The sequence below is a fragment of the Perognathus longimembris genome, chromosome 2 (genome assembly GCF_023159225.1).
Source record: "Perognathus longimembris pacificus isolate PPM17 chromosome 2, ASM2315922v1, whole genome shotgun sequence".
Lineage (NCBI taxonomy): Eukaryota > Metazoa > Chordata > Mammalia > Rodentia > Heteromyidae > Perognathus > Perognathus longimembris.
Window position 1 is genome coordinate 44,962,179 of NC_063162.1, and position 25,216 is coordinate 44,987,394.

At 48.6% G+C, this 25,216-nt stretch overlaps 1 protein-coding gene across 10 annotated transcripts in view; it reads left to right on the top strand.

Moving 5' to 3' along the window:
* Window positions 1–25,216, top strand: part of Col13a1 (collagen type XIII alpha 1 chain) — a 137,888-nt gene that overhangs the window by 49,919 nt on the left and 62,753 nt on the right. For 7 of the 10 annotated variants that reach the window (XM_048338929.1, XM_048338921.1, XM_048338927.1 and 4 more), the window contains exons 3-7: window positions 775–782; window positions 12,285–12,311; window positions 15,055–15,090; window positions 17,963–17,989; window positions 20,165–20,215. In XM_048338929.1, coding sequence (XP_048194886.1) covers window positions 775–782; window positions 12,285–12,311; window positions 15,055–15,090; window positions 17,963–17,989; window positions 20,165–20,215 — 149 coding nt within the window. The remainder of the gene's footprint in view (window positions 1–774; window positions 783–12,284; window positions 12,312–15,054; window positions 15,091–17,962; window positions 17,990–20,164; window positions 20,216–25,216) is intronic. The other 3 variants (XM_048338924.1, XM_048338928.1, XM_048338923.1) reach the window with 2 other exon arrangements.

A 25,216-nucleotide genomic window follows, 5' to 3' on the forward strand; every position in this document is an offset into this window, starting at 1 on the left:
AGGCTGCTGCTAAGGTCCATGAGCTTGACTCACAGCCTAGCAGAAGGCATGGCAGCCCATAGTGTCAGGCAGGGAACTGAGTGCCCCACTCCTGCCTGCCTGTCTCCCTCTGAGGGAGAGTGGGCATAGGGAAGAGAGGCTGCACGGAAGGAGAACTGGGGCTGGAGTCCCCGAGATGGGTGTTAAAGAGAGCCGCAGTGGGCTACAGACCCAGGAGGGCAGGATACTTGACTCACAGCCTAGCAGAAGGCATGGCAGCCCATAGTGTCAGGCAGGGAACTGAGTGCCCCACTCCTGCCTGCCTGTCTCCCTGCCCCCCCCCACACACCCCTTTTGCATTGTGAGTGTGGGAAGCTGGCAGAGCAGCACCCATCATCCTGAGCTCTCTGGGTTCTGTAGTCGTGATCTGTGTCTTTGTGCCTTAGTGCTCTCTGCTCCATGCCATGCAAAGCAAACTGCAATGTGAGTTCAGACTGGTTCTAAAGAGCCCATATTTGTGGGGCAGGAAGCTTGAGGCCTGGGGAATCCTTATTAGGTCCCCTGCAGGGCTGAGCCCGGGGTTTCTCATCCAATAATAAAAATTTGAAGATGAGATCAAGAAGCTAGAGCTTACACCAGTGAAAAGAGAGCCAGGAAAACACAAACTTTCAGAAAACCCTCTGCTGAAGAAGTCACGATTGCTGCATCTAAGGTGGCCTCCCTACACCACCATCCCCCGCCACCCCCCCTGCTGGCAGCAGTGACACTGACCAGGGCACTCTTTCTCTCTTTCAGGACCTCCTGTAAGTACGCTGTGGCCAGCCGGCTCATGTCTGAAAGCCTATGTCATCTACTGGTAACAGGGTCCTGGGTGGGATGCTGACAGTCATCTCTGGCTGTCTTTCAGGGGAGACCTGTGCAGACTGCTTCAGGGTCCCTTCCAGAAGTTCACATGGAGGAGGAGGCCCCCGTTGTGCTTTTGCACACAGCTCTGACAATGGCTGCTGCAGGGCAAAGTAGGCCATAATTTCATTCCAAAAAATAGGTTGGACCCTTGTTGGAACAACTCCTTTGCCCTCTCCCCTTCCCCTCCAAGAAGCAGCCATGATCAAAGAAGCAGCAGGTATTAGAAAGGCAATCACCCCTGCTCAGTTCCTCCCCCTTGAACAGCTCCACCCTGTCCAGAAAACCAGGTCAGGGCGTAGCTCCGAGTGTGTGTGATGGCCACACCCCTGCATGGGCAGCTCTGTTCTGGCCAGCTCTCCTGGGGCAGGCAGAGCCTGTGATGGTAGAGGCAGGCATGTCATCCACTCTTCTTCCCCATCCTCACTCCCAGGGTGGGTGGGAAGCTGAGCCATCTCCAGAGAACCTGAGAAGAGCCCAAGGAGCTGTCTCTCCGAGGTAATGGATCCAGAGAATCCTAGCACATGCTTTTAGAGGGACAGCACTTGATATCCCAACAAAAGACCCAGAGGGCGCTGGGGGAGCTAGGGACTAGAGATAAGCGGGCTGAGTCTCACATCAGATCTTTCTTAAAGTTACTGAAATCCACCTCATCCTATCCCTCACTCAGAGAGCAGCCTGCCTGGTTTTTGTTTTGTTTTTAATGAGACCATTATTGAATATTCCAGAAAACACCCTCATACCCACAGAGGGTCTCTGATTGAGATCCTGGCTGGTAGGACACACCAAGAAAAGAAATGCTTATCATTCCCAGAAGAGGGGAAGGTGATTTATTGTGGTGTATTTGGGATGTTAGATTGCAATCCTTGCCATCCATCTTCTAACATAAAATGGCCATGGGAGCTTTGACCTGAGAATTTGTGTCTCCCTCTCCTCCTCCTCCTCCTCCTCCTCCTCCTCTTCCTCCTCCTCCTCCTCATCCTCCTCCTCCTCTTCCTCCTCCTCGTCCTCTTCCTCCTCTTCATCCTCTTCCTCCTCCTCCTTCTCCCCTCTACCTCCTTCTCCCCTCCACCTCCTCCTCCTCCCCTCCTCCTCCTCTTTCTTTTTCTGAAGCCTGAAGAGTTTCTACCTCCTTCCCCATCTGGGGCCTATCCACATGTAATTTCCCCAGAGCTGCTGAGGACATTGGCCCTGACTTACTTCAGGGTCCTTTATGCAGCAGAAGTTTAGCATCCTAAGAGATTGTGCTAGCCGGACCTGGACTGTGTTGGTAGCTGGAGTGGACACGGCCACTCCTGGGGTCTGCGGTGGTGAATAGACACTGAGGAAGCAGATAGGAGTCTCTGCGCCTAGTCTCTGCCCAACTGGCCACCAGCTGAACCATGGAGTGAGCAGGGCCCAGGTAGCTTTCCCCTCCTGTTGAGAGCCCAGAATTTTTGCCTAGCATTAGCTGAAACCATCACAAGGCAGGAGGAGGAGATAGAAAGTCAGCCAGGGCTGAATCACCTCCTCAGCCCTGTTTTTTCCACATCTTTAGAAAGGAGGATGCTGTAGGCCAGAGGTGAGAGTTAGCCATGTTTTACTTCTGCCCTCTGGTTATCTCCAGAGGCTGTCTCTGTCTTCCAACTGGAGGTCCCTACTGGAACCATTGAAGTCACAGCACCACTGCTCTGCCCCTCGTGCCCACAGCAAACCTTGCTGATCAATGTGACATAACCATTTAGCCATTCTGGTTTCACACTTGCTAGGCAGGCACTCTGCCACTTGAACCATGCCTCCAGGCCCTTTTCACTTCATTTTATTTTCAAAGTTAGTCTTGCTTTATACTAGGCTGGCCTGAACTGTGAACCTCCTACTTGTGTGTCCCCACGGCTGGGATGATGAGTGCATGCTACTTTCTGCAGCCATTGATTGAGATGGGATCTCTTGAACTTCTTTTTGCCCACACCTGGCCTCAAACCACAATCCACTAATCTCTTGTCTTCCAGGTTGCTAGAGAAAATGACTTGGAAGTTGAGGAGCTTTCTTAATATTGGAAACTGTGAGGTTAAAACAGGAGGACTACATTGATCCTCGCTGAAATACAAGCAAGTGTCTACTCACTGTATGACATTGGTGACCAACATGGGCTCTGGCCAGACCTTCTTCTGTGCCCAGTCCCTACCTATGGACTCAGAAAATTGTTATGATTTATTATTATTATTTTGGTGTGGTGGTGGTATAATGAGCCTTGAACTCAGGTCCCTGAGCTCTTTTGCTCGGGACTAGTGCTCTACCACTTTGAGCCATAGCTCTACTTCCCGTTTTCTGGTGGTTAGTTGGAGATAAGCATCTCATGGACTTTCCTGCCCAAGCTGGCTTCAAACCTCTATCTTCAGATCTCAGCCTCCTGAGTATCCAGGATTATAGGCATGAGGTACTATAACCTGACTTCAGCAAATTATTTATCCTGTTTGTTTCAGTAAAATGGAGATAGTAGTGGTGTCCGCCTCACATGGTATTGGGAAAAACGTATATGTAAATGAATATTCAGTTTCTGTGTATATTTTCTGCTTAAAATACATTGACTTGCCTCATCTTAAGAACACGGCTATCCTAGATCATCTACAAGATTCTTCTTCTTCTTCTTTTTTTTTTTTTTTGCCAGTCCTGGGGCTTGGACTCAGGGCCTGAGCACTGTCCCTGGCTTCTTTGTGCTCAAGGCTAGCACTCTAGAGTCACAGCGCCACTTCTGGCTTTTTCTGTGTATGTGGTGCTGAGGAATCGAACCTAGGGCTTCATGCATGCAAGGCAAGCATTCTGCTGCTAAGCCATATTCCCAGCCCCATCCACAAGATTCTTGTAAACCTTTAATTTGAAGGAAGGTGGGCTGGTGGTGTAGCTCAGTGGTAGAGCACCTGCCTAGCAAGCATAAGGGCCTGATTTCAATCCACAGTACTGCCACGCACAAGAAAAATTAAGGAATAAATGACTCTGTGAATTTTTGGTTATTTCATTTGCTTCTATCCTACCTCATTCCATGAAGAGGCTTTTAAACTAGATAAGAAATCAAGAGTGGAGAATAGAGAGAAGAGGCAGGAATATTTGACTTTGAGCTCCCTGGTGATCAAGGCAAAGAGGAAAGCAGGGTTTGTAAGACTCAAGCTGCAAGAGTACATGAAACTCCAGTGCTTAGTGCTTTGACTACAGTATCTCACTTAATCCTAAAAGACAGGTGATGATTGTTCCACCATTTTTCCAGAGGAGGAAACAGACATGGTGCCTTAATATTGGTAAGATTGAACAAAGGCAGGCTGACTCCAAAGCATCTGGGCTGGAAGGTGCCATCTTTCTTCCTATGACATCTCCACCCCACAGCCCCTCCATGCCAGGACAAGGCCTCAGCTCCTGAGGGTCTCCCCAGGAGTCTCTCTCCTCTTTGCACGGGGTTCATGACACACCAGGAAACCACTGTTAGGGCAGCTTCTCAGTTACCTCTGTGCCAGATCCAACTGGAAGTCAGAATTCAGAGCTAAAAAGGCACAATGGCCAGGTGCTGGTGGTTCATGCATGCCTGTAATCCTAGCTACTTAGGAGCCTGACATCTGAGGACCACAGTTCAAAGACAGCCAGGACAGGAAAGTCTGTGAGACTCTTATCTCCACTCAACCATCCCTCCAAACTGGAAGTGGCTCTGTGGCTCTAGTGGTAGAACACTAGCCTTGAGCAGAAAAGCTTAGAGTCAGCGCCCCAGGCCCTGAGTTCAAGCCTCTGGACTTTTTTTTTTTTTACTCTAGCTGTCTCCTGTGCATGCTGCTATGATAATAATTATTATTACCAGGGCTTCTTCTGTGTGTTTGTTAGAATAGATTAAACTCAGAGCCACGCCTTCAATCCTTTTGCTTTTAGGGTTTTTCTTTTCTTTTTATTTTATTATTTTTTTTATTAATTGAACATAAATTTTTTTACAAGGTGTTGTGCAAAGAGGGTGCAGTTACATAGTAGGGCAGTGTGTACATTTCTTGTGATATTTTACGACCTGTTTTTCTATCCCTTGTCTAGGTCAGGTAGACATATATGCAATATACAATGTATCAAGAACATATACAGTATTCACAGACTTGGTCTCTACTGTCTCTCCGTCTCCCTTTGTTAACAGTCATATATCAGGGAGATCATGCCCCTTTGTTTTCTGTGTTCTAGGCTTGTCTCACTCAACATTATTTGTTCGAGTTCTGACCATTTCCCTGCGAATAACAATATTTCACCATTCCTAATCGCTATGTAGTATTCCATTGTGTATAAGTACCATATTTTTTGGATCCATTCGTCTGTGGAGGGGCATCTGGGTTGTTTCCATATTTTGGCTATTGTGAATTGTGCCGCGATAAACATGGAAGTACAAATGTCTTTTTGATATCTTGGGGTTTGCTGTTTAGGATAGATGCCTAGGAGTGGTATGGCTGGGTCATAGGGTAGATCTATATTGAGCTTTTTGAGAAACCTCCATACTGTTCTCCAAAGTGGTTGTACTAATTTGCACTCCCACCAACAATGGAGAAGGGTTCCTCTTTCCCCACAGCCCCTCCAGCATTTGTTGTTTCCTGAGTTCAGAGTATAGGCCATTCTAACTGGGGTGAGGTGGTATCTCAGGGTTGTTTTTATTTGCATTTCCTTTACTAGCAGGGATGTTGAGCATTTCCTCATGTTTTTCTTTGCCATTTTTATATCTTCTCTTGTGAAGTCTCTCTTTAGCTCTTTTGCCCATTTCCTAATAGGTTTATTGGGCTTGGAGGGGCTTAGTTTTTTGAGTTCTCTGTAGATGACCGATATCAGGCCTTTGTCTGTTGCTGTGCTGGTAAATATCCTTTCCCATATCGTTGGCTGTCTTTCTATTTTGGTGGCTATGACCTTAGCTGTGCAGAAACTTTTTCATTTGTAGTAGTCCCATTTGTCAAGTCTTTCCCCTATTTGTTGAGCCCCTGGGACTCTATTCAGGAAGTTCCTTCCTGTGCCTATAAGTTCTAGTGTCTTTCCTACTCTGTCCTTCAGTAGTTTCAAGGATTCAGGTCTGATGTTGAGGTCCTTGATCCATTTTGAGTTGATCTTGGTGCATGGTGATAGGCTTGGGTCTACTTTGAGTTTTCTGCATATGGCTGCCCAGTTCTCCCAGCACCAGTAGTTGAAGAGGCTATGTTTATTCCATTGTATGTCTTTAGCTCCTTTGTCGAATATCAGTTGGCTGTAAGAGTGCAGTTTTATTTCTGGGTCTTCAATTCTAATCCACTGGTCTTCCGATCTGTTTTTATACCAATACCATGCTGTTTTTGTTATGATGGCCTTGTAGTAGAGCTTGAAGTCTGGTATGGTGATACCTCCTGCACTATTTTTTTTGCCTAGAATTGCTTTGGCTATTCTAGGTTTTTTGCTGTTCCATATGAATTTATGGATTGGTTTCTCCATTTCAGTGAAGAATGTGACTGGGATTTTGATAGGGATTGCATTGAATTTGTATAACAATTTGGGCAATATGGCCATTTTCACTATATTGATTCTGCCTACCCATGAGCATGGGAGGTCTTTCCATCTCCTTGTGTCTTCTTTGATTTCCCTTATTAGATTTTTGTAGTTTTCATTGAATAGGTCCGTCACGTCCTTGGTTAAGTTGATCCCTAGGTACTTTATTCTTTTTTTTGGCTACTGTAAATGGAATTGTTTCCATAATTTCCTTTTCTGTTTGTCTACTGCTGGTGTACAGAAAAGCTGCTGACTTTTGTGGATTGATTTTGTATGCTGCTACTTTGCCAAAATGGTTTATTAGGTGTAGGAGTTTGGGGACTGAGTTTTTTGGGTCTTTCAGATCTAAGATCACGTCATCTGCAAATAGGGATAACTTGATTTCTTCCTTGCCGATGTGGATCCCTTTGATGTCCTCCTCTTGCCTTATTGCTATGGCTAGGAATTCCAGCACTATGTTGAACAGAAGTGGGGAGAGTGGGCATCCTTGTCTTGTTCCTGAGTTTAGGGGGAATGATTTAAGTTTCTCTCCATTTAATATGATATTAGCAGTTGGTCTGTTGTATATGGCTTTTATTGTTTTGAGGAATGTTCCATCTATTCCTGTTCTCTCCAAAGCTTTTAATAGGTATGGATGTTGTATTTTGTCAAAGGCTTTTTGGGCATCGACTGAGATAACAATGTAATTCTTAATTTTAGATCTGTTTATGTGGTGAATTACGTTGATTGATTTACGGATGTTGAACCATCCTTGTGACTGAGGGATGAAGCCTACTTGGTCATGATGTATGATTTTCTTGATCAGTTTCTGGATCCTGTTAGCTAATATTTTATTGAGGAGTTTTGCATCTGTGTTCATTAGTGATATTGGTCTGTAGTTCTCTTTTTTTGTTGGGTCTTTGCCTGGTTTGGGAATGAGTATGATATTAGCTTCATAGAATGAGTTTGGGATTTCTCCCTCTGTTTCTATTTCGCGGAAGAGTTTGAGGAGTATTGGTATTAGCTCCTCACTAAAGGTTTTGTAGAATTCATTGGTGAATCCATCTGGGCCTGGGCTTTTCTTAGTAGGGAGGTTCTTGATTACCTTCTGTATTTCACCGTAAGTTATTGGTTTATTTAGTTCATTTATTTCATCTTGGTTCAGTTTGGGCAGTTTGTACTTCTCTAAGAATTGATCCATTTCTGTAGAATTATTGTTTTTTGCTGAGTAGAGGTTTTGGAAATAGCTCCTTATAATTGTTTGAATATCGTGTGTACTTGTAATTTTTCCGGGGGAGTCCCTGATTTTACGTATATGAGTCTCTTCTCTTCTTTTTTTTGTAAGTCTTGCAAGGGGTCTGTCAATTTTGTTTATTTTCTCAAAGAACCAGCTTTTAGTCTTATTTATTTTTTTTTTTTGATTTTTTTTTTTTTGGCCAGTCCTGGGCCTTGGACTCAGGGCCTGAGCACTGTCCCTGGCTTCTTCCAGCTCAAGGCTAGCACTCTGCCACTTGAGCCACAGCGCCGCTTCTGGCCGTTTTCTGTATATGTGGTGCTGGGGAATCGAACCTAGGGCCTCGTGTATCCGAGGCAGGCACTCTTGCCACTAGGCTATATCCCCAGCCCTAGTCTTATTTATTTGTTGAATGGTCTTTCTATTTTCAGTCAGATTTATCTCTTTAATCTTTGTGATCTCTCCCCTCCTAGTCGTTTTAGATTCTGTCATTTCTTGTTTCTCCAGTTGTTTTAGTTTCATCGTGAGGGTATTCACCTGCTCTGTTTCCATTCTTTTAATGTGGGTGCTGAGTGCAATGATCTTGCCCCTCAGTACTGCCTTAGCTGTGTCCCATAGGTTTCTTTGTGATGTGTTTTCTTTGTCATTGTGGCTTATGAATTCGTTGATTTCATCTTTAATTTGGTCTGTGGCCCAAGTGTTGGATAGCAGCGTGGCATTTAGCCTCCAAGAGTGTGTATAGCCTCTGTGGTATCCTTTGTTGTTGAGGAGTTACCTTTAATCCACTGTGATCAGATATAATACATGGGATGACATCAATACTTTTGTATTTGCTGAGGTTCTTTGTGTGGGCTATGACGTGGTCTATTTTGGAATATGATCCATGGGCTGCTGAAAAGAAGGTGTACTGGGTCTCTGTAGGGTGGAAGGTTCTATATAGGTCTGTTAGATCCATTTGGGAAATGGTGTTATTTAGGTCCTCAGCTCCCTTGCTGATCCTCTGGGTGTTGGATCTGTCTCTTGGAGAGAGAGGAGTATTAAAGTCACCCACTATGATTGTGTTTGGGTCTATCTTGTTCTGTAGTTCTGTGAGAATTTGCTTGACATATGTAGGGCCTCTTTTGTTCGGTGAGTATACATTTATCACCGTGATGTCTTGATTCTGGATTTTTCCTTGTATTAATATGTAGTGTCCTTCTTTGTCTTTTTGAGTGGACTTTAATGAGAAGTCCAGCTTGTCTGAGATCAGAATGGCTACACCTGCCGTTTTGGTGGGTGCATTTGCTTGGTAGATCTTGCTCCATCCTTTCATTCGAAGCCTGTTTTTGTCCCTTGCTGTAAGGTGGGTCTCTTGTAGACAGCAGATGTCAACTTTTTGTTTGCGAATCCATTCTGCCAGTCTGCTCCTCTTTATCGGGGAGTTTAAACCATTTATATTTAAAGAGATCAAGGATAAGGGTGTTTTTTCTCCTTCCATTTTCTTGTTGGGCTGTTTTTTCCTCTTTTTTTTTTCTTGTCTTTAGTGAGCTGGTCTTTCTGCTGGACTTTGGCTATTGAAGTTTCTTTCTGATTCTGTCTGTGTGTCTTTCACGATCTCTGTTGGGTGGGGTTCCCCTCTTAATATTCGCTGTAGGGCTGGTTTTTTATTCACATATTCCTTTAGCTCCTCTTTGGTGTGGAAAGATCTGGTTCTCCCTTCGAATGTGAACTCCAGTTTCGCTGGATATTTGATCCGAGGTTGTAAATTGTTATTCTGAAGTACTTGGATGGTGTTCTTCCACTCACTTCGAGCTTGGTAAGTTTGTGTGGATAAGTCGGATGTTATTCGAATCCTCTTCCCATTGAAAAAAGTTTCCTTCTTCGCTTTGGCTGAATTCAGAATTTGCTCTTTAACCTTGAGGTCTGTAGTCTTGAATATTATGTGCCACCTTGGGGTGGCTTTCCTGGGGTCTGGCCTGCCAGGTGTCCTATAGGCTTCGGTTACCTGGATGGGGTCTCCTGTGAGATTGGGGAAGTTTTCTGCAATAACTTTATTGAGAACATGATTAAGCCCTCTGTTCTGGTATTCGGCTCCTTCTTCTATTCCAATTATGCAGATTATATCTTTTGTCTTTGTCCATTAGTTCCTGGATTAGTCTTCCCTGAAGCTTCACCTTTTCTTGGAGTGTGGTCATTTTCTGGTTGTTGTCAGCTGCTTCATCGTCCAGGCGAGAGATTCTGGATTCTATATGGTCCACTCTTTGTGTTATGGTTTCAATTGTGGAGTTTATGGATGTCAGAGAGCTATTTATGGTTGTCATATCAGCTCTGATCGTGGAAATTTCTTCCTTTAAAGAGTTGTATTTTAAATCTATTTTTTCATGCATTTCAATTCTCAGGATGTGAAGATTTTCTTTAAAGGCGGCTTGCATTGTATCCATTTTTGCTTCCATTTCTTTAAAGCAGGCTTGCATTGTATCCATTTTTGCTTCCATTTCTTTCTTGGCTTCCTGGGTGTCCTTCCAGATTTCCGCTCTAAACTCCTGGAATTGTTTTCTGATTTCATTTCTGACGCTTTCAATCATTCCTGTTCACATGGCCTCATTTGCTTTTTTAGTCTCCATCTCCTCTTCAGTCGTGCTGCTTTTTGGAGCTGGCGAGTTGGCTTGCCCTTTGATGAACTGAGTTATGTTTCTTTGTGATTTGCGCATCTGGAGGTCTGTGTAGATCTTCCCTCCCTTCTGTGTAGGCGTGTCTATGGCAGCATGTGCTGCCGCTGTGGCCCCGCCCACCAGTGCAGGGTACGCCTACCAGAGCGGGCTCTGTCGCCGGGGGCCCCGCCCTCCTGTGCGCTGTGCATCCACTACAACAGGCACTTTAGCGGGATATGCCTCCCAGAGCGAGCCCCGGGTTGTTGGGTAGTGCTTACGCCCTCCTGCGAGTCCGTTGGTGGGGGCGGTATGTGTGGGGCCCAGTGGGATCGACTGTCCGGGTGTGGCTTGGCACCCTCAGACCTCGCCTCTGCTGCGAGAGGGGGACGTGATCAGGCTCAGGTGACCGTGCTGGGCTGGTACTGCCCACCAGCGCCTGTGATTTAGTTTTAAAAGTCTGCGAGGTCCAGGCGCCTCGGGTGAGGCTTGCACTGCTGGCCGTCCCCCGGCCCTTTTGCTGCTTTGTGTGTGTGTCCCGCACAGCCGTTGGTCCTTCAGAGGTTGGCGAAGTGTCGTGGTGGCTTCCCTGGTTCCCTCTTCCTGCCGCGCTGGGTTCCCTTGTCCAAATCCGGTGTGGACCCGAACTTCTCGTCGCTGCCGGTGTGTGTCTTGGTCTGCACCCTGCCTTGTGTCCGTGGGGTCTCCCGCTATATGAATTCTGCGCTCCTGGCAGCCTGTCTGCCGATCGCCGGGTTCCCCTTTCCCAGCCTGACCCTGTTTGGGCCATGGTCGGCTGGTGGGGGGAGGGTGCCCCGGAGAATCTCCGGCTCCGTGTAGTTTTTCGGTTCTTCTTTTTTGCTCCTTTTTGTTTTCCTGCGTTTCTCCACTGCTTCTGGATGCTGGTTTTGCTGGGTTCTTGATGGGGTGTTGGGTGTTGGAGTTCCCAGCTCGCTATTCAGTTGGAGCGAGTCGGGGTGCCTCCCTATTCCGTCGACGCCATCTTTCTCCTTTTCTTCTTTTCTTTTTAAGTTTGTTTTTCAGACAGAGTTGCTTGCTAATTTTGCCTGGTCTATCAACCACAGTCTTCCTGCCTCTACCTCCTGACTAGCCGAGATTACATGCATGCAAAACCATGCCCAGCCCTGAATAAGGCATTTTATTGAATGTTTTATAGCTTTTATTTTTCTTTCTCCATTTGTTTTTGTTTGTTGATTTTGCTTTTAAGACAGGGTTTTTCTATGTAGCCTATGCTGGCCTCAAACTCCTGCTCAGCTCCCCAAGTGCTGGGATTACAGATATGTACTACCACACCTGGGCTGTTGTTTTCTTCTTTGCAGTGGGATTTCAGGTGTATTTTATGGACTCTTTAGTATATGTACAGACATGTACCAAGCAGGAATACTAGGGTTCTGAGTCAGGGTTTGGGAAAATCAGAGAGCTGTATTCAGTGAAAACATGCCAGACTCCAACCTCCCTGCTTCTGCCCCCACCCCACCCTGCACCCACCCATGGTGGAATAGGTAGTCTAACACTGATCACACACCCCTTGGGGGATGTGGGCTACACCCCCATGGTCAGGCGCCATCAGCTCGGATGTGGCAGGTCAGGAACTTCCTAGGAGTTACCAGGCACCTCTGTCCTGCATCATCCAGAAGTGACTGGGTGAGACAGAAGGACTCAGAGACAGGGATGCACTTCCTTCAGGATCCCTGGTACACAAAGGGATCAAATCATCTTCCTGTTTCCTGTTCCTACAGGACCCAGAGAAATGCTATTTTGGATGGATGGATGGATGGATGGATGGATGGATGGATGGATGGATGATGAGTAGGTGGGTGGGTGGTGGATGAGTAGGTGGGTGGGTGGGTGGATGGATGGATAGATGGATTGATAGATGGATGGGTGGATGGATGGGTAATAGAAGGGAAAGGAAGCCTACCTGGTGATCAAGTCACCCCTGAATTTTGTTCGTTAAGTAACAGAGGTTCCTAGTGTACAGGAGACCTACCTGAGTTATTTGACACTGACCTGAGTTGACTTCATTCTTCACCCCTTTATTTCAGGGCCCCACTGGAAGACCCGGACTCCCAGTAAGTAACTTCCCTCTCTCTTACATGCTTTGCTTTTTTTTCTTGCCTCACATACTAGGTAACTGCTCTACCAATGGGCCACCCCACTTCCTCAGCTGCTTCTTCTCCATCTCAGGGGTGTGGTGGGTTCTCCTTTGGCTGTCTCTGGGCAGGTCTCTCCCTCGAGTCTTTAACCTGAAACAAACTGGGTATTCCCAGTGTTCTCTTGGAATCTTTCCTAGGCCATCCAGCTCCCAGTACTGGAGCTGACCACTAGACTGGTGGTCCTCTCCTTACGGATAGGACCAGAAAAGCACTCTCAGATTCTCCTGCATCCTTCCCAGAAGACATGCAGACTACCATCTCTTCCCCTTTCTCCTCTGGCCTCTGCTCAAAGAGTGGACTGAAAACCAGTGTTGAATCCCGTTCCCATTTCTGAAGTCTGGCAAGACCAGTCCAATAGCCATGGGGACTTTGAGATGAAAGTGGACATAATACAGCCACCTCTTATTGAAATCTTCATGGGTACCAAGCACTCAGGCTAATCATTCCTCAGGCTTGGTTTGTTCAACAACCAGTGAAAGGCTCATGACTATATGTCCATTTTAGAGATGAGGAAATCTGAGGTTCACAGAGGTAAAATCCATTGTCTGGCTGTCTAAGCTTCAGTGACGGTGTTTCTGCTGTTTTTCACATTATTCACAGGCCATGCTTTCTGCACTGGGACTTTCTGTAGTTCATACTTGATATTTAAGAGCTATCTCAAAGTTCTTCTAGGAAGTTGTTCTGTGCTGTGCAGCCTGGATAGAGATGGATGCTGGGCGTGAGTTCTGTAGGCCTTTGAATGGGCAAGAAGCGGTTGCCAGTGAGAAAGCCAAGATGAGGTGTGGGAGGAGTGGGGGGGGGGTTGTCCTGGGGCAGCACCTGTCTCCTCTCAATATTTCATCCATGGGATTCCAGAGCCTTCTATGCATCCCTCTTCCCCACTTCCTTTTGAATGTGAATGCAGCCTTTTGACTACTCCAATGGTATCTAGAGTTCATTGCAGCAGTGACTCTCTTAATGAAATGCATGTGGGACGATAGTCAGCCTTAAAGTGGAAACTCTCAGTAAGAGCGAGCCCCGGAGCACAGGAGGACGGGTGGACCAGGCCCATGAAATCCAAGGAGGAGAAAAATCAGATGACTGAGGGAAACGTGGGCAGACTCTTTTCTTTTTTTTTCTTACAAACATCCACCTTTAAAAAGCATTTAGGGGGCAATTCACAGAGCAAGGACTGTAGCAGTTTCTAGTCTCTGGCCACTCCACACTTGTCCTTAACCTGAGCATTTTATGGCCAGGACTGCAAAAAACATTAGTTTTTTTTTAAAAAAAGAAAGAAAGAAAGAAAAAGAATCCAAAACACACATCCTGAAATATCATTCAAAAGCCCAGGAGTGAGTAGACCATGGGGATGTAACAGCCAACAATCATTGTTGGCCTGGGGTTCTTAGCAGGAAGTGACCATCACAGACCCACAGGTTGTGGTCCTTTGCAAAAGGTGTGGTGCACAATATGCCTGTACAATTCACCTGCCTGTGGCTATGCTAGGCTGAGTACTACAATACTTACTGAATGGCAGGAGCTGGGCCCATGGTTTTCCAGATATGTCACTGTGTGGAATCCTCCCAGCAAACCCAAGAGAGAAACTCCCATGTTCCCCTGCAATGGGGCTGATGCTCAAAAAGCTGATGATTATAACCGTACCACTACCTTGCCCTCCTTGAGCAAAGGCAGAGTACTTTTGCTCAAGACACCATTTATTTTGACACTGAATATGTCCCAAGAACCCTGTGTTCAGAGCTGACTGCATTCTCGGATGCACCCCACATACATCTTGGGATACCCCTGTCCCTCGAGGCATCTTGCCTCAGTAAGATCAGCAGTGTCACCCTAGAAATGCCTACACAGTTCAGAGGAATGTCAACAGGCAGTTCTCTCCTGCCCAGCCAGCAGGACAAACATGATCTTATTTTCATCACCCCATTGCTTCCCATCCTTTCAAGCCCCACCCCAGGTTTTATGATGTCTGCATGGGTATGATTGCAAAAAAATATTTTCTACCAAAGGCTGGCGGGTGTGTGTGTGTGGAGAAACAGAACTTCATAAGCAGATTTCCAGAGTGAGAAGATGTCACCCCTGGCTACAAAACAAAGCATCTCCCTCAAAGCATCTGAAACTCATGATGTGGCTGAGTCCATGTGGTCCAGGGTCCTTTCTGCCCATGCTGGACATAGCCATGAGGAAGGAGGGGAGGAACAGATTCCATCCCCCATAGCCTCTGCAGACAGAGGGGTGGGGGGTGGGGGAGCATGATCAGTGTTCTAGCTCTGGCGGACAGACCAGCTCACATGGGAGCTGCCAATTGCTTAGCTTTGTGCCTTGAAGTTGAAGGTGATGAGGATTAGGCACATTCTGGCCATTGTTAGAATGGGTTGCCACAGCTCAAGTGTAAGGAAGTGAACCTTGCAAATACATAAGGAAACTGAAGCCCAGACAGGGGGACCTTGGAACTCACTGCAGAATAGCATGCCGGAGTGCAGGAAGCCCCTTCATCCACATGGACTGCCTGGGAAATCCATCCACTTGACACATGGGCATCATGCAGGATGTTGTCCCAGCTGTCCCATGCAAAGCGGGCTAGCTGTGCCCCAATCCAGGTGCACCACCAGCCTGTGAGACACACTGGCCAGTCACATCTGATTGTTTCTACCTCCTTTGTCAGGGGAACAAAGGCTCCATTGGAATGCCTGGGCATGTGGTGAGTTGGCTCATCTAGCCTGCATGGGGGGCCATTGCTTGCTTCTCCCTGCCAGCTTGCCCTCCAACATGCCAAGGCTTTGTCCACCCCAGCCCCAAGAAGGGAGTGGCTTCCAGGAGGAACAGGAAAAGAGAAGGAAGACATTTTATTCCAGACTCCAGGCCTCAGCATATGGCTTTACCCATGGCCTCAGTTTCTGTGGTGAACCATACTTCAAAAATATTATGATACAGTAAGATATTTTGGAAGAGAGACAGTATTCATGTGACTTTAAATATGTATATATGCCAGGCACTAGTGTCTCATGCCTGCAACCCTAGCTACCCAGGAAGCTAAATCACGTGTGAAGCCAGCCTGGGCAAGAAAAACTGTGAGACTCTTTATCTCCAATTAACCACAAAAAAAAAAAATGGAAATGGAGGTGTGGCTCAAGTGTTAGAGCACTAGCCTTGAGCACAAAAATTCAGGAGACAGTGCCGAACCCTGAGTTCAAGCCTCAGAACTGGCGTTATCTAGATAGATAGATAGATAGATAGATAGATAGATAGATAGATAGATAGATAGATAGATAGATAATGTTGTTAGTATATACATATAATTATATAGTGATATTTATATATAGTGATTAATTATGTTATTATGTAGTGACCATGTTATTATATGGTGATTAATTATGTCATTAGTCTCTTATGGTGCCTAATGTATATAATGTGTGTGTATAGGGAAAATTCTCTAGACTAAGGCCTTCTCTAGACTAAGGCCCGGTACAATCCACAGTTTTTCCAGCATCCACTTGGGGATAAGCCAGGAAAGCCTAACTCTTCAGATAGCTACCACAGCAAAGGAGGTGTTCCAAAAACATTGCACAAACAAAACTCTTTGCTGATCACTGTCATTGGATGACAGGTGAGGTATGAGCCTCTGCACCCACAGAATACCACTGGGCCACATACCCTGGGATTTCTCTCTCCTCCTGCTAGCGTTCCCCAGTAGAGCTGGAGTTTGCAGCGATGCCTTCTGTCAATAGAGACACACTCAAAGATGGTGAAAGTAGGGCTCAGTCCTAGGAGGGGCTTCCAGATCCTTACCAGGAGGCCAAATGTGAAAATGCTTAATGTTTCCTGCTTAAAAATGGAGATCGAGAAAGGGAGATGAGAATGGTTGGTAGGGAGAGTATTTCCCAAGAACAGGAAGGCTGGCTTCCAGGCACAATTCTGGCACCTGGGTTTCCCTAGCAGTCCCCAGAGGGTTAAAAAAGCAGCAGCTCAAGGCAACGATGGGGCACATGCCAGCTTCACCTGCACACAGCCAGGCCTAGGATGTGGCCAGGCTTTTCTCCATCTGACTCCCACCAGCACCAACCTCTACCTCCAGTTTGACTCCCAGCCCCAGCCCCCTTCCATATCATTCCCAGCTTTGGTCTGAATCTCACCTCCTGGGCTGGCATTGTCCTTAGGCATGGCTGTGGCATCCGGTGTGAAAATGTGCATGCCTAGTGTGATCCGGGAGCCCTGACACTTGAACATCAGCTGACCCCTGGCCAAGACTGACATGCAATGCTCTAGACTAAGGGCCTCAACCATGCCGGGCCCCTGCCTGGCCTTGTCGCTAAACCACACAGCAATCTCTGCCCAGTTCAGAGAGGGAGATTTTTCCTGTGCACATACCCAAACTCTGTACAGGCTCCATCACGACCCACTGAGACCCAACTTCATGGATGTTGAACCACAACTGACCCATGAGGAGGCTGGGGCTGGGGATGGAACCCAAGCAGACTGTCCCACAGTTTTGGCTCCAGTTAGGTAGGCCTCAGGGCCTCTCCAAGGGCAACAACTGGCCCACAGGAAGGTGTGAAGTACAAAGTCACACCTCTTGCCTCCTCCTCACTGCCCTCTACCTCAGACCCTTGAGTTGTCCCCAGGAAGCTTCCATCTAAGTTTACTATGACTCTTGGCAGTGAGAAGAGATAAGAGAACCACAGGAGATTCCCCTTTTCCTTCTGGGAAAAAGTTGCTTTCTAGCTACTGTGGGGGCTCATATAGCTCAGACCATTTAAAATGTGACAGTGGGTCCATTTGGCTCCCATCAGGGGTCCTGGAGTGAGCCACCTTGATAAGGACCTGAATGACCAACAGGCGTGAAATTCTTGTGTCATTCCCATATTTCACCAGAGGTGGCGCCACCAGCCTATTGGGAGCAGGGTAAATTGGGGCATCACTATGATGACAAGAGATCCTTAGTCAGATATGCAGCTTCTTTGCATCCTGACCCATTCTCCAATCTCTGTGCAGATATGGTGTCCCTCCTCCTATCTGCCCACCAGTGCCCCTCTGCCCCTCCCTCTTCCTGGCCTGGCCAGCCCTTACACCTCACAGCTAGACCTTCAAAGCTCCTGCAACTGGACCTTCCATCCAGCACAGGCCTTGAGAAACTCCCAGCCCCCAGGCCCACCCCATCTCCACTGACCAGCTCTGAGCTGGCTGGATCTCTTGTCTCCTTCCTCTCAACTCCCACTCCAATCACACACACACACACACACACACACACACACACACACACACACACACAGCCTCCTAAACCATAGCCACTGTGCCTCTGTCAGTTATCTGAATGGCAGGCTTGGCTGGAGGCAGGGGTGTCCCAATAAGCTTTGCATGCTCTACTTGCTGGACATGGGGGTTTGTCATGCGTCTGCATCTGTGTTCCGTTGTGTTTCTCATTTCACGGTGATTTCTTTTGTTTGGTTGCTGTGCCATTAACACGGATTCTTGTGTTGATGCCTCTCTCTCATCCTGTCTTCTCTCTCTCCCTCCCACTCTCTCTCCCCCCTCTCTCTTCCCTACACCCTGTGTCACTTCTGACTGCTGTCCAGGGAGTCAAGGGCCAACCAGGCGAGAAGGTGAGTCCACCTCCCCCCCACCCCCACCCCCCTGGTTCACCTAGAGACTTGAGGAGAAGGGGCGCTCCCCCCCCCCACACCCTGGCCCTCCCCTGCCAGGAGAGCCAGGCACAAGGAAGCCTGCTGTGTCCAAGCCCAGTCTGGCAGCTTCCTAACAGCTTCCATGCCACGGGGCAGGAACCAGGATTTGTTCGCATGGTCCCAGCTGCTCTGGCTGAGGGGCTGGTTCGTGCCTTGCCTTGACCACACAGGCCTCATGGCTGCCATCCCGGCTGTGGGCACTCACCCTTTTCTGAAGCCAGGAGACTGGAAATGCCCCCGGGATGGCGGGGGGGGGGGGGAGAGGCTAGCGTTACAGAGGTGCTCCCCAGGGAAACCAGAGGCCAGGAGGCCACCCTGAAGCCTCAGCCCAGGTGGATTCTGGGAAATGTCAGAGCACAACCTCTTTAATCAGCTGATCTGACAGAGAAGGGAACTGAGGCCCAGAGAGGTGCTGGCCTTGCCAAAGACTCTGAGCCATAGTGATGAGCAGAGACCAGAGGCCACACCCACTGGCGCCTGGCTGTGACTTCCTTGCCTGCATGTGATATGTCTGCAACAGTGTCTAGTCCCCAAAATAACAATGTGGCCATGATCATCAGAGAAGCCACCATGTATCAAGCAGTTTTAAGTATTATTGTTTCTTATCTCAATGAACACTGACATCACTCCCCTCCTAGGGAAGTTTAAATACTTCCATGTACCTGAGACACAGAGAGGCCAAGACACATAGCCAACATCACACAGCTTGGAAGTGTCAGAGCTGGAGAAGAGCCTGGTGTATCTGACTTCAGGGCTGAGACTCCCTTTCTGTGCTGTCCTTCACATAAAATGAGTCTGTGGGTTCAATCCAGCAGGGGCCAAAACTGCCCAGGAGAAAGACACATGACTCTTCTTCATGTCCCAGACATTGTTTTCTGCACCTTACAACAATATCTCCTGACATCTTTACATGCATCTGGTGGGTGCTATTGTCCTTGACACAGATAAAGACCTAGGACCAGGAGAGTTGAGCTGCTTGGCCAATGTCACACAGCTAGTAGAGAGCAGGGCAGAACTTCAGACACAAGCATTCTGACTTAACCAGTAAGCATGCTACACTGCCTCGTGTGAAAACCACCGTGGTATAAATGGCGACTAATCTGAAAGCACCCCTGCCTGTGTGTGTGTGTGGTGGGTAGGGGGGTGGGGAGAGACCTTTTACAAAATGCATTTCTGTCCCTTCCCTGTGAGGACTGTAGAGCAGTTAGCATCCTGGCACATAGGTGGAGGTGTGGGGCTGGGGGAACTGCCATGACTTGAATTCAGGGCCCTAGGCCTTTTCACTCCCCTGCCTGCCTCATTTGAGGGATGTAGATTCCTAATAGGATGGCAGACAGCCCTCCTCCCAGCAGTCAGTGTTGGAACTGCTCTTCTCACTTCCATCTGTGTCCTGTGCATCCTTCCTCCTCCTCTGTCACCTCCCTTACACACACACACACACACACACACACACACACACACACACAAACACACACACAGCCCTTATCTAGCTGGTTCAGCCAGCGGTAATGTAGCTCCTAGCCTGGAAGTGCCTGCCATCCTCTTGGAGTTGACCATTGCCCCCTCCCCCCACCGCCCTCACTCCTCAGTGGCATTTTCCAGGGCATTCTGGGTAGACACAAAGCCCTCACAGCCAAAAAGTGCATCTCGGGTCCCAGTTATTTCCACAACCTCACACTCACTTGGGATAGGTTGCTATTTATCGTTGCAGGGTGTGTGACCAGATGGATACTGGGCGGAAACCTTGGGGGTGGGAGAGGGGGTACGCTGAGACCTGAGTGAGGCCTGAAGTATTGGGTAGCCATTGTTCAGCCTCCCCCTCTCCTGTGTCTCCTCTTGCCCATCTGCATGAATCTGTCTCTCCACTTCTGTTTCTTCTCTTACATCTTGCTAGCATCCCTCTGGTCTTCATTCCTGCCTTTCTCCACCCTTCCCATGGGTTCCATTCACTGCCTTTCCCTCACCCACCACTCCTCTGGCCTCCCTCTGGCCCCACCCCTGTTCCCTGCCAGCTCATCTCTTCTATTTCCGTTTCTTCCACCCTCACCCCTGCCTCTGCCCCACATGCCCTCCGCTCCCTCTCTTTACCCACAGGGTGCCCCTGGTGATGCCGGCATGTCCATCATCGGTCCCCGAGGCCCCCCTGTAAGTTATTCTCTTTTTGGGGTATGGGGGAATAGGAGTTGATGAGAAGGGCCTGGTGGGGAGGCTGGGGCAGGGGTGGTGGTGAGCTTGTTGGCTGTGATTCTGGATATGGTAAAAGCATGGATTCAGTCAGCCCTGCCTCCCTGTGTCCCTGTCCCTGTCCCTGTCCCAAAGGCCAGTTGATGTTAGAGAAAGAGACTGAGTAAATATACCTAAATTATACCCTGGGGGAGGGTTCTGGGCCTAACCTCTAGCCACAGTCTCCAGCAGCCCGGAGGGGAGCAGAGGGGGTGACAGTGATGGCCCACTGTTTTGAAAGTGTTCAGGCCCTCTCTCCCTGATGGGGGCTCCAGCATTCCCAGAAACAAGCCTGTTTCTGGAAAACAGGGAGCACATGGCCAGGTCTGGGTTCGCTGACCCCAACGTACTCCTGGTCTGACAGAGCTGCAACCCACCAGGTTGCAGGGCTGCTCCTCCAGGGCTCCTTTCCTTGTCAGCGCGGAGTCCCACAGTGACAGAGCTCGGGAAATCAGGGCAGCTTCCTCAGGGCCTGGAAGGAGGTGTGGGCTACAGGAAGACGTGTGGGTGGCTTTCCTGGGGCTGTCCACCCAGCCAGAAGTTTCCACCAATGCCATAGTCCTGCACAGCCTTCTCAGAAGAGGAAACTGAGGCCTGCAATGGGGAGGAGGGTGGCCAAGGACCCTGTGTAGAGGCTGGGGCAACAACTGTCTGTGTGCTTCATATCTTGCCTGCACTTGGCCTGTTCTGCCACAGGAGGAGGCAGGGGAAGCCAAGGCAAGCCCAGTGGATGCATGAATGTCAACCTGCCCATTATCCTACCTTCCGCAGAGCTCTCCTGAGAGGAGCAGGGGGCTCTCCCACCCACTCCAGGAAGAAGGGTCAGAGACCAAGTTGCTGTCCCAGGGACAGGATAGGCTGAGGAGTGAGCTAGGAGGTAGGACAGTTGGGGCTGATCAGAGAGCAGGAAGGTGAGAGGAGGAACAGGAAGGTGAGATGAGGCACAGACCCAACACCAGGAGCCAGGGAAGGTGCAGAGATCAGGGGCCTGGCCAAGACAGCATCTGAACAGTCCTGGGGTACAGCACCTTGTTTCTGACTACCAGTATTCTGTGTCTCTCACACAGACTACTCCCTTAATACACACACACACACACACACACACACACACACACACACACACACACACACACACACACTAAGTCCAAGGAATAAATAATGGGATTTTTTTTTTTTTGTTCATTTGTTTCTTGTTTTGGTGCCAGTACTGGGATTTGAACTCAGGACTTGCGCACTGTTCCTGAGCTATTTTGCTCAAGGCTAGCGCTCAACCACTTGAACCACAGATTCAGTTCCAGATCTGTGTGTGTGATTAATTGGAGATAAGAAGTCTCATGGACTTTCCTGCCCAGCTGGCTTCAAAACCATGATCCTCAGATCTCAGCCTCCTGAGTAGCTAGGATTGTAGACGTGAGCCAGCAGCGCCTGGCTGATAGTTTTTACTTCCATGTTACTGATAAGAAAACCAAAGCTCAGAGAGGTTGAGTGACTTGCCCAAAGTCGCACAGTTCCACTGTGACCACACTGAAAGTGATTACCAGCCAGGCCTCCTGGCTCCAGAATCTCTCTGACTCTGCTGCTGTAGTGGCTCAACCCAGCTGTCATGTCCTCGTCACATGTGCTCCTGGACTCAAATGCTGCTGCCTTAATGGGTTTCCATCTTCTCTGTCCTGGGGAAGCCACAATGGGGAGGCCCTGAGCCCTAAAATTCCTGAACAAGGTGTTGATGGGAAGGTGCATTCATCTCCCAGGCACCAATCATGTGCTAGGCCTCCCTCTCCCCCACATCAATGGGAAGAAGCCCCACCCGCCCATCTTACAGGAAGAAACTGAGTTGCACAGTTGCCCACAGTCTCCCAGCTACTATGTGCTGAGCTTGGGTTTGGCCAGGCCTGCCTCCTTCCTAAGCTTGGATTTTCTTTTCCCCCACTGGTCCTGAGGCTTGAACTCATGTAATTTCCTGCCTGGGCTGGCTGCCACCTGTGATCCTCAGATCTCAGCATCTTGAGTAGTTAGGATTATGGGCATAAGCCACTGGCACCCAGCTTAGCCTTAGCCATGAGACTTTTATCTCCAATAAACTACTCAAAAAAGCTGGAAGGAGGGGCTGGGGATATAGCCTAGTGGCAAGAGTGCCTGCCTCGGATACATGAGGCCCTAGGTTCAATTCCCCAGCACCACATATACAGAAAACGGCCAGAAGCGGCGCTGTGGCTCAAGTGGCAGAGTGCTAGCCTTGAGCGGGAAGAAGCCAGGGACAGTGCTCAGGCCCTGAGTCCAAGGCCCAGGACTAGCCAAAAAAAAAAAAAAAAAGAAAGCTGGAAGGAGCTCTGTGGCTCAAGTGATTGAGCGCTTGCCTTGGGCAAAAGAAGCTCAGGGACAGCACTCAGGCCCAGAGTTGCCCAACAACCCAGGGACAGTGCTCAGGCCCTGAGTCCAAGGCCCAGGACTAGCCAAAAAAAAAAAAAAAGAAAGCTGGAAGGAGCTCTGTGGCTCAAGTGATTGAGCGCTTGCCTTGGGCAAAAGAAGCTCAGGGACAGCACTCAGGCCCAGAGTTGCCCAACAACCCTTCCTGTGTTCAAAGCTCCATTGCTAACAAAGGATCTTCACCTTGAGAAGAAGACAGTGACCCCAGTGGGTACCTGTCATGGGGCTAGGAAATGCTTTCATGGTGCCACAGTATTGACTAGGCTATGGCCCTCTTGTGTGAGCCTATGTGGGTAACCATCGGCTGCATGGCTTGGCCTACCCCGCTGAGCCCTCAGTCCACTGCAAGCCTCAACTCCTCCTGCTGCCCTTGCTGGCAGGCACAGAGGGACGGGGGAGGCAGAGAGTCTGTCCGTCATGAGGAGCAGAGGTGAAATGGGCAAGCCCAAGGGGCCAGCCAGGAACGATGGGAACATGTGGCTTCCTGTTTAGCCAAGAAGGGCCCCAATAAATACTGCCAACCAAAACCAGCCTTGCCACTCTCTGGGGCCATATGCCCATGCTCTGGGAAGCTGATAAATGGTCCGAGTGAAGGGAACGATCCGGGACAGATTACATGCAGTGACACAAGAAGCTGGAGGGCAGTGTTGAGAATGCCAACTGCTCAGGGAGCCCCATTAAACTGAGGGGGTGGCTGCAGCCCACACATCAGAACAGGTCATCCCCTAGGATGAGCAATATACCCATCTCTGAGGAACTGTTCTCCTCCTGAGCTTCCCAACTGTGCAAAGGCCATAGGAATAACCTGAGCTTTGCACCAGCTGAGTACTTCTGTCAGGGACCTAGAGCATGCTGGGTAGAGAATGGAAACCTGAAGGCAGCCTGCTTGGGCCTCCAGGCCCACACCTAGTGGAGAGAGACCAACAGACAGAAATTGCTAAATCCAGACACTAGGCACAAGACTGGGGCCAGGCAGGGATACTTCTGTGTATAAGGAAAACTGAGCTGCACTTCGGAACTTAACAGGTCACCCAGGGAACGAGGTCTGAGGAGGGTGCTGGGCCCCCAAGCCCACAAAGGGCACAGGAGTTACTGAAGAATGGGGAAAATGCTTCTTAGGAAAAGTGGGGCTGAAGCTGGTGAGATCAGCAAGGGCCTGCCTTGACACGATGTCCAGGTCCTGAGTTTTATCCCAGGGGTAGTTGGGGAGCATTTGCGTCATATTACATTGATGCATGGTTTACAGGGGTGACCTCCTCCTCCTCCAGCGGGGAGCCCACTGAGTGGTCAGTGACTGGATGCAAGGGACCTGCTGTCACTCAAGCCCTTACAGAAGCAGAGCCGGTGACCTGGGGGGAGGACTAGACGATTTGAAAGTGGAGGTGATGGAATTTAGTGATGGAAAACTGGAGGTAAAGTAGGGCTCAGCGTGGCAGCAGGATCTCAGGACACTACACACCTCTGACTTGAGTAACACAGGGCAGGAGGAAAGCCAACTGCCAGGGGAAGAGAGGTCTGTTAGAGTTTGGAGTTTGCGGTGTCTCAGGATGTTCAAGGTGAGCAGTCCATCAGTGTGTTGCACCCAAGCCCATGGGGCAGCAGCCTGGACCTTCCCTCTGTGTTCTATGACTCCATACTAACAGCTTACAGTCGGCCATGATGGGAGGGTTGACCCCAAGGGCACTGGCTATGCAAGTAGGCTCTCTCCTCTCCCACCCAGCCAGGGTTCACCACTCACCAGATACTCATGGCGATGTGGTGGGAGGGGCGAGCACAACGAGGCAGGGCCTGAGCACATACGTGGAAGCTCCTCTTTGGAACATCACAGTGAAAAGAAAGGAGACTTCTAACATTCTGTCTATAGCACTACCCCAGGCCTAAACCACAGATAGGAGGAAGGTGGGAGCAGTAACACAGGGGTCCATGTTCAGGAAGTGAGGGCTCCCTTTCTGCCTTGGCCTTGAGTTAAGGGGTAGGGGGGAAGATGGAAGAGATATCCATGTGTAGTTTGCTTCCTTCATCCTGGTATAGGACATCATGCTAATCTATGAAGCAATTCTTCAGGTAAATCTATCATCCATCAATGGAATGTGCTTTTAATCCCAGTGAATTTTTTATGAGGCTTTGCAGTCCAATAAAATATTGGATTTCCTTCTAGAATAATAAAAAAAGGCTTGTAGACTGTCAGGAAAGTTCTGAAAACCAGAGAAAGGAGTTTAGGAAGGAAGGACTAGTTGTTTTACTAGGAGGTACCAAAATGCATTATAAACACAGACTGTGTGGAACAATCAAAAAGCTAGAATGAAGAAGCCATGTGAAGTCAGAGTTTGTACATTGGGAAGGAAATGAACTAGAGCAACTGACCAGCCATGGAGAAAAAAAAAAAGTTTTATTATTATTTTTAAAAGCTGAATCTCTACTCCCTTCATTGCATTAAGGCAATTACCCAGTGAATAAAATGTTTAACTGTAAAATATGAAACCACAAAAGGTAAGC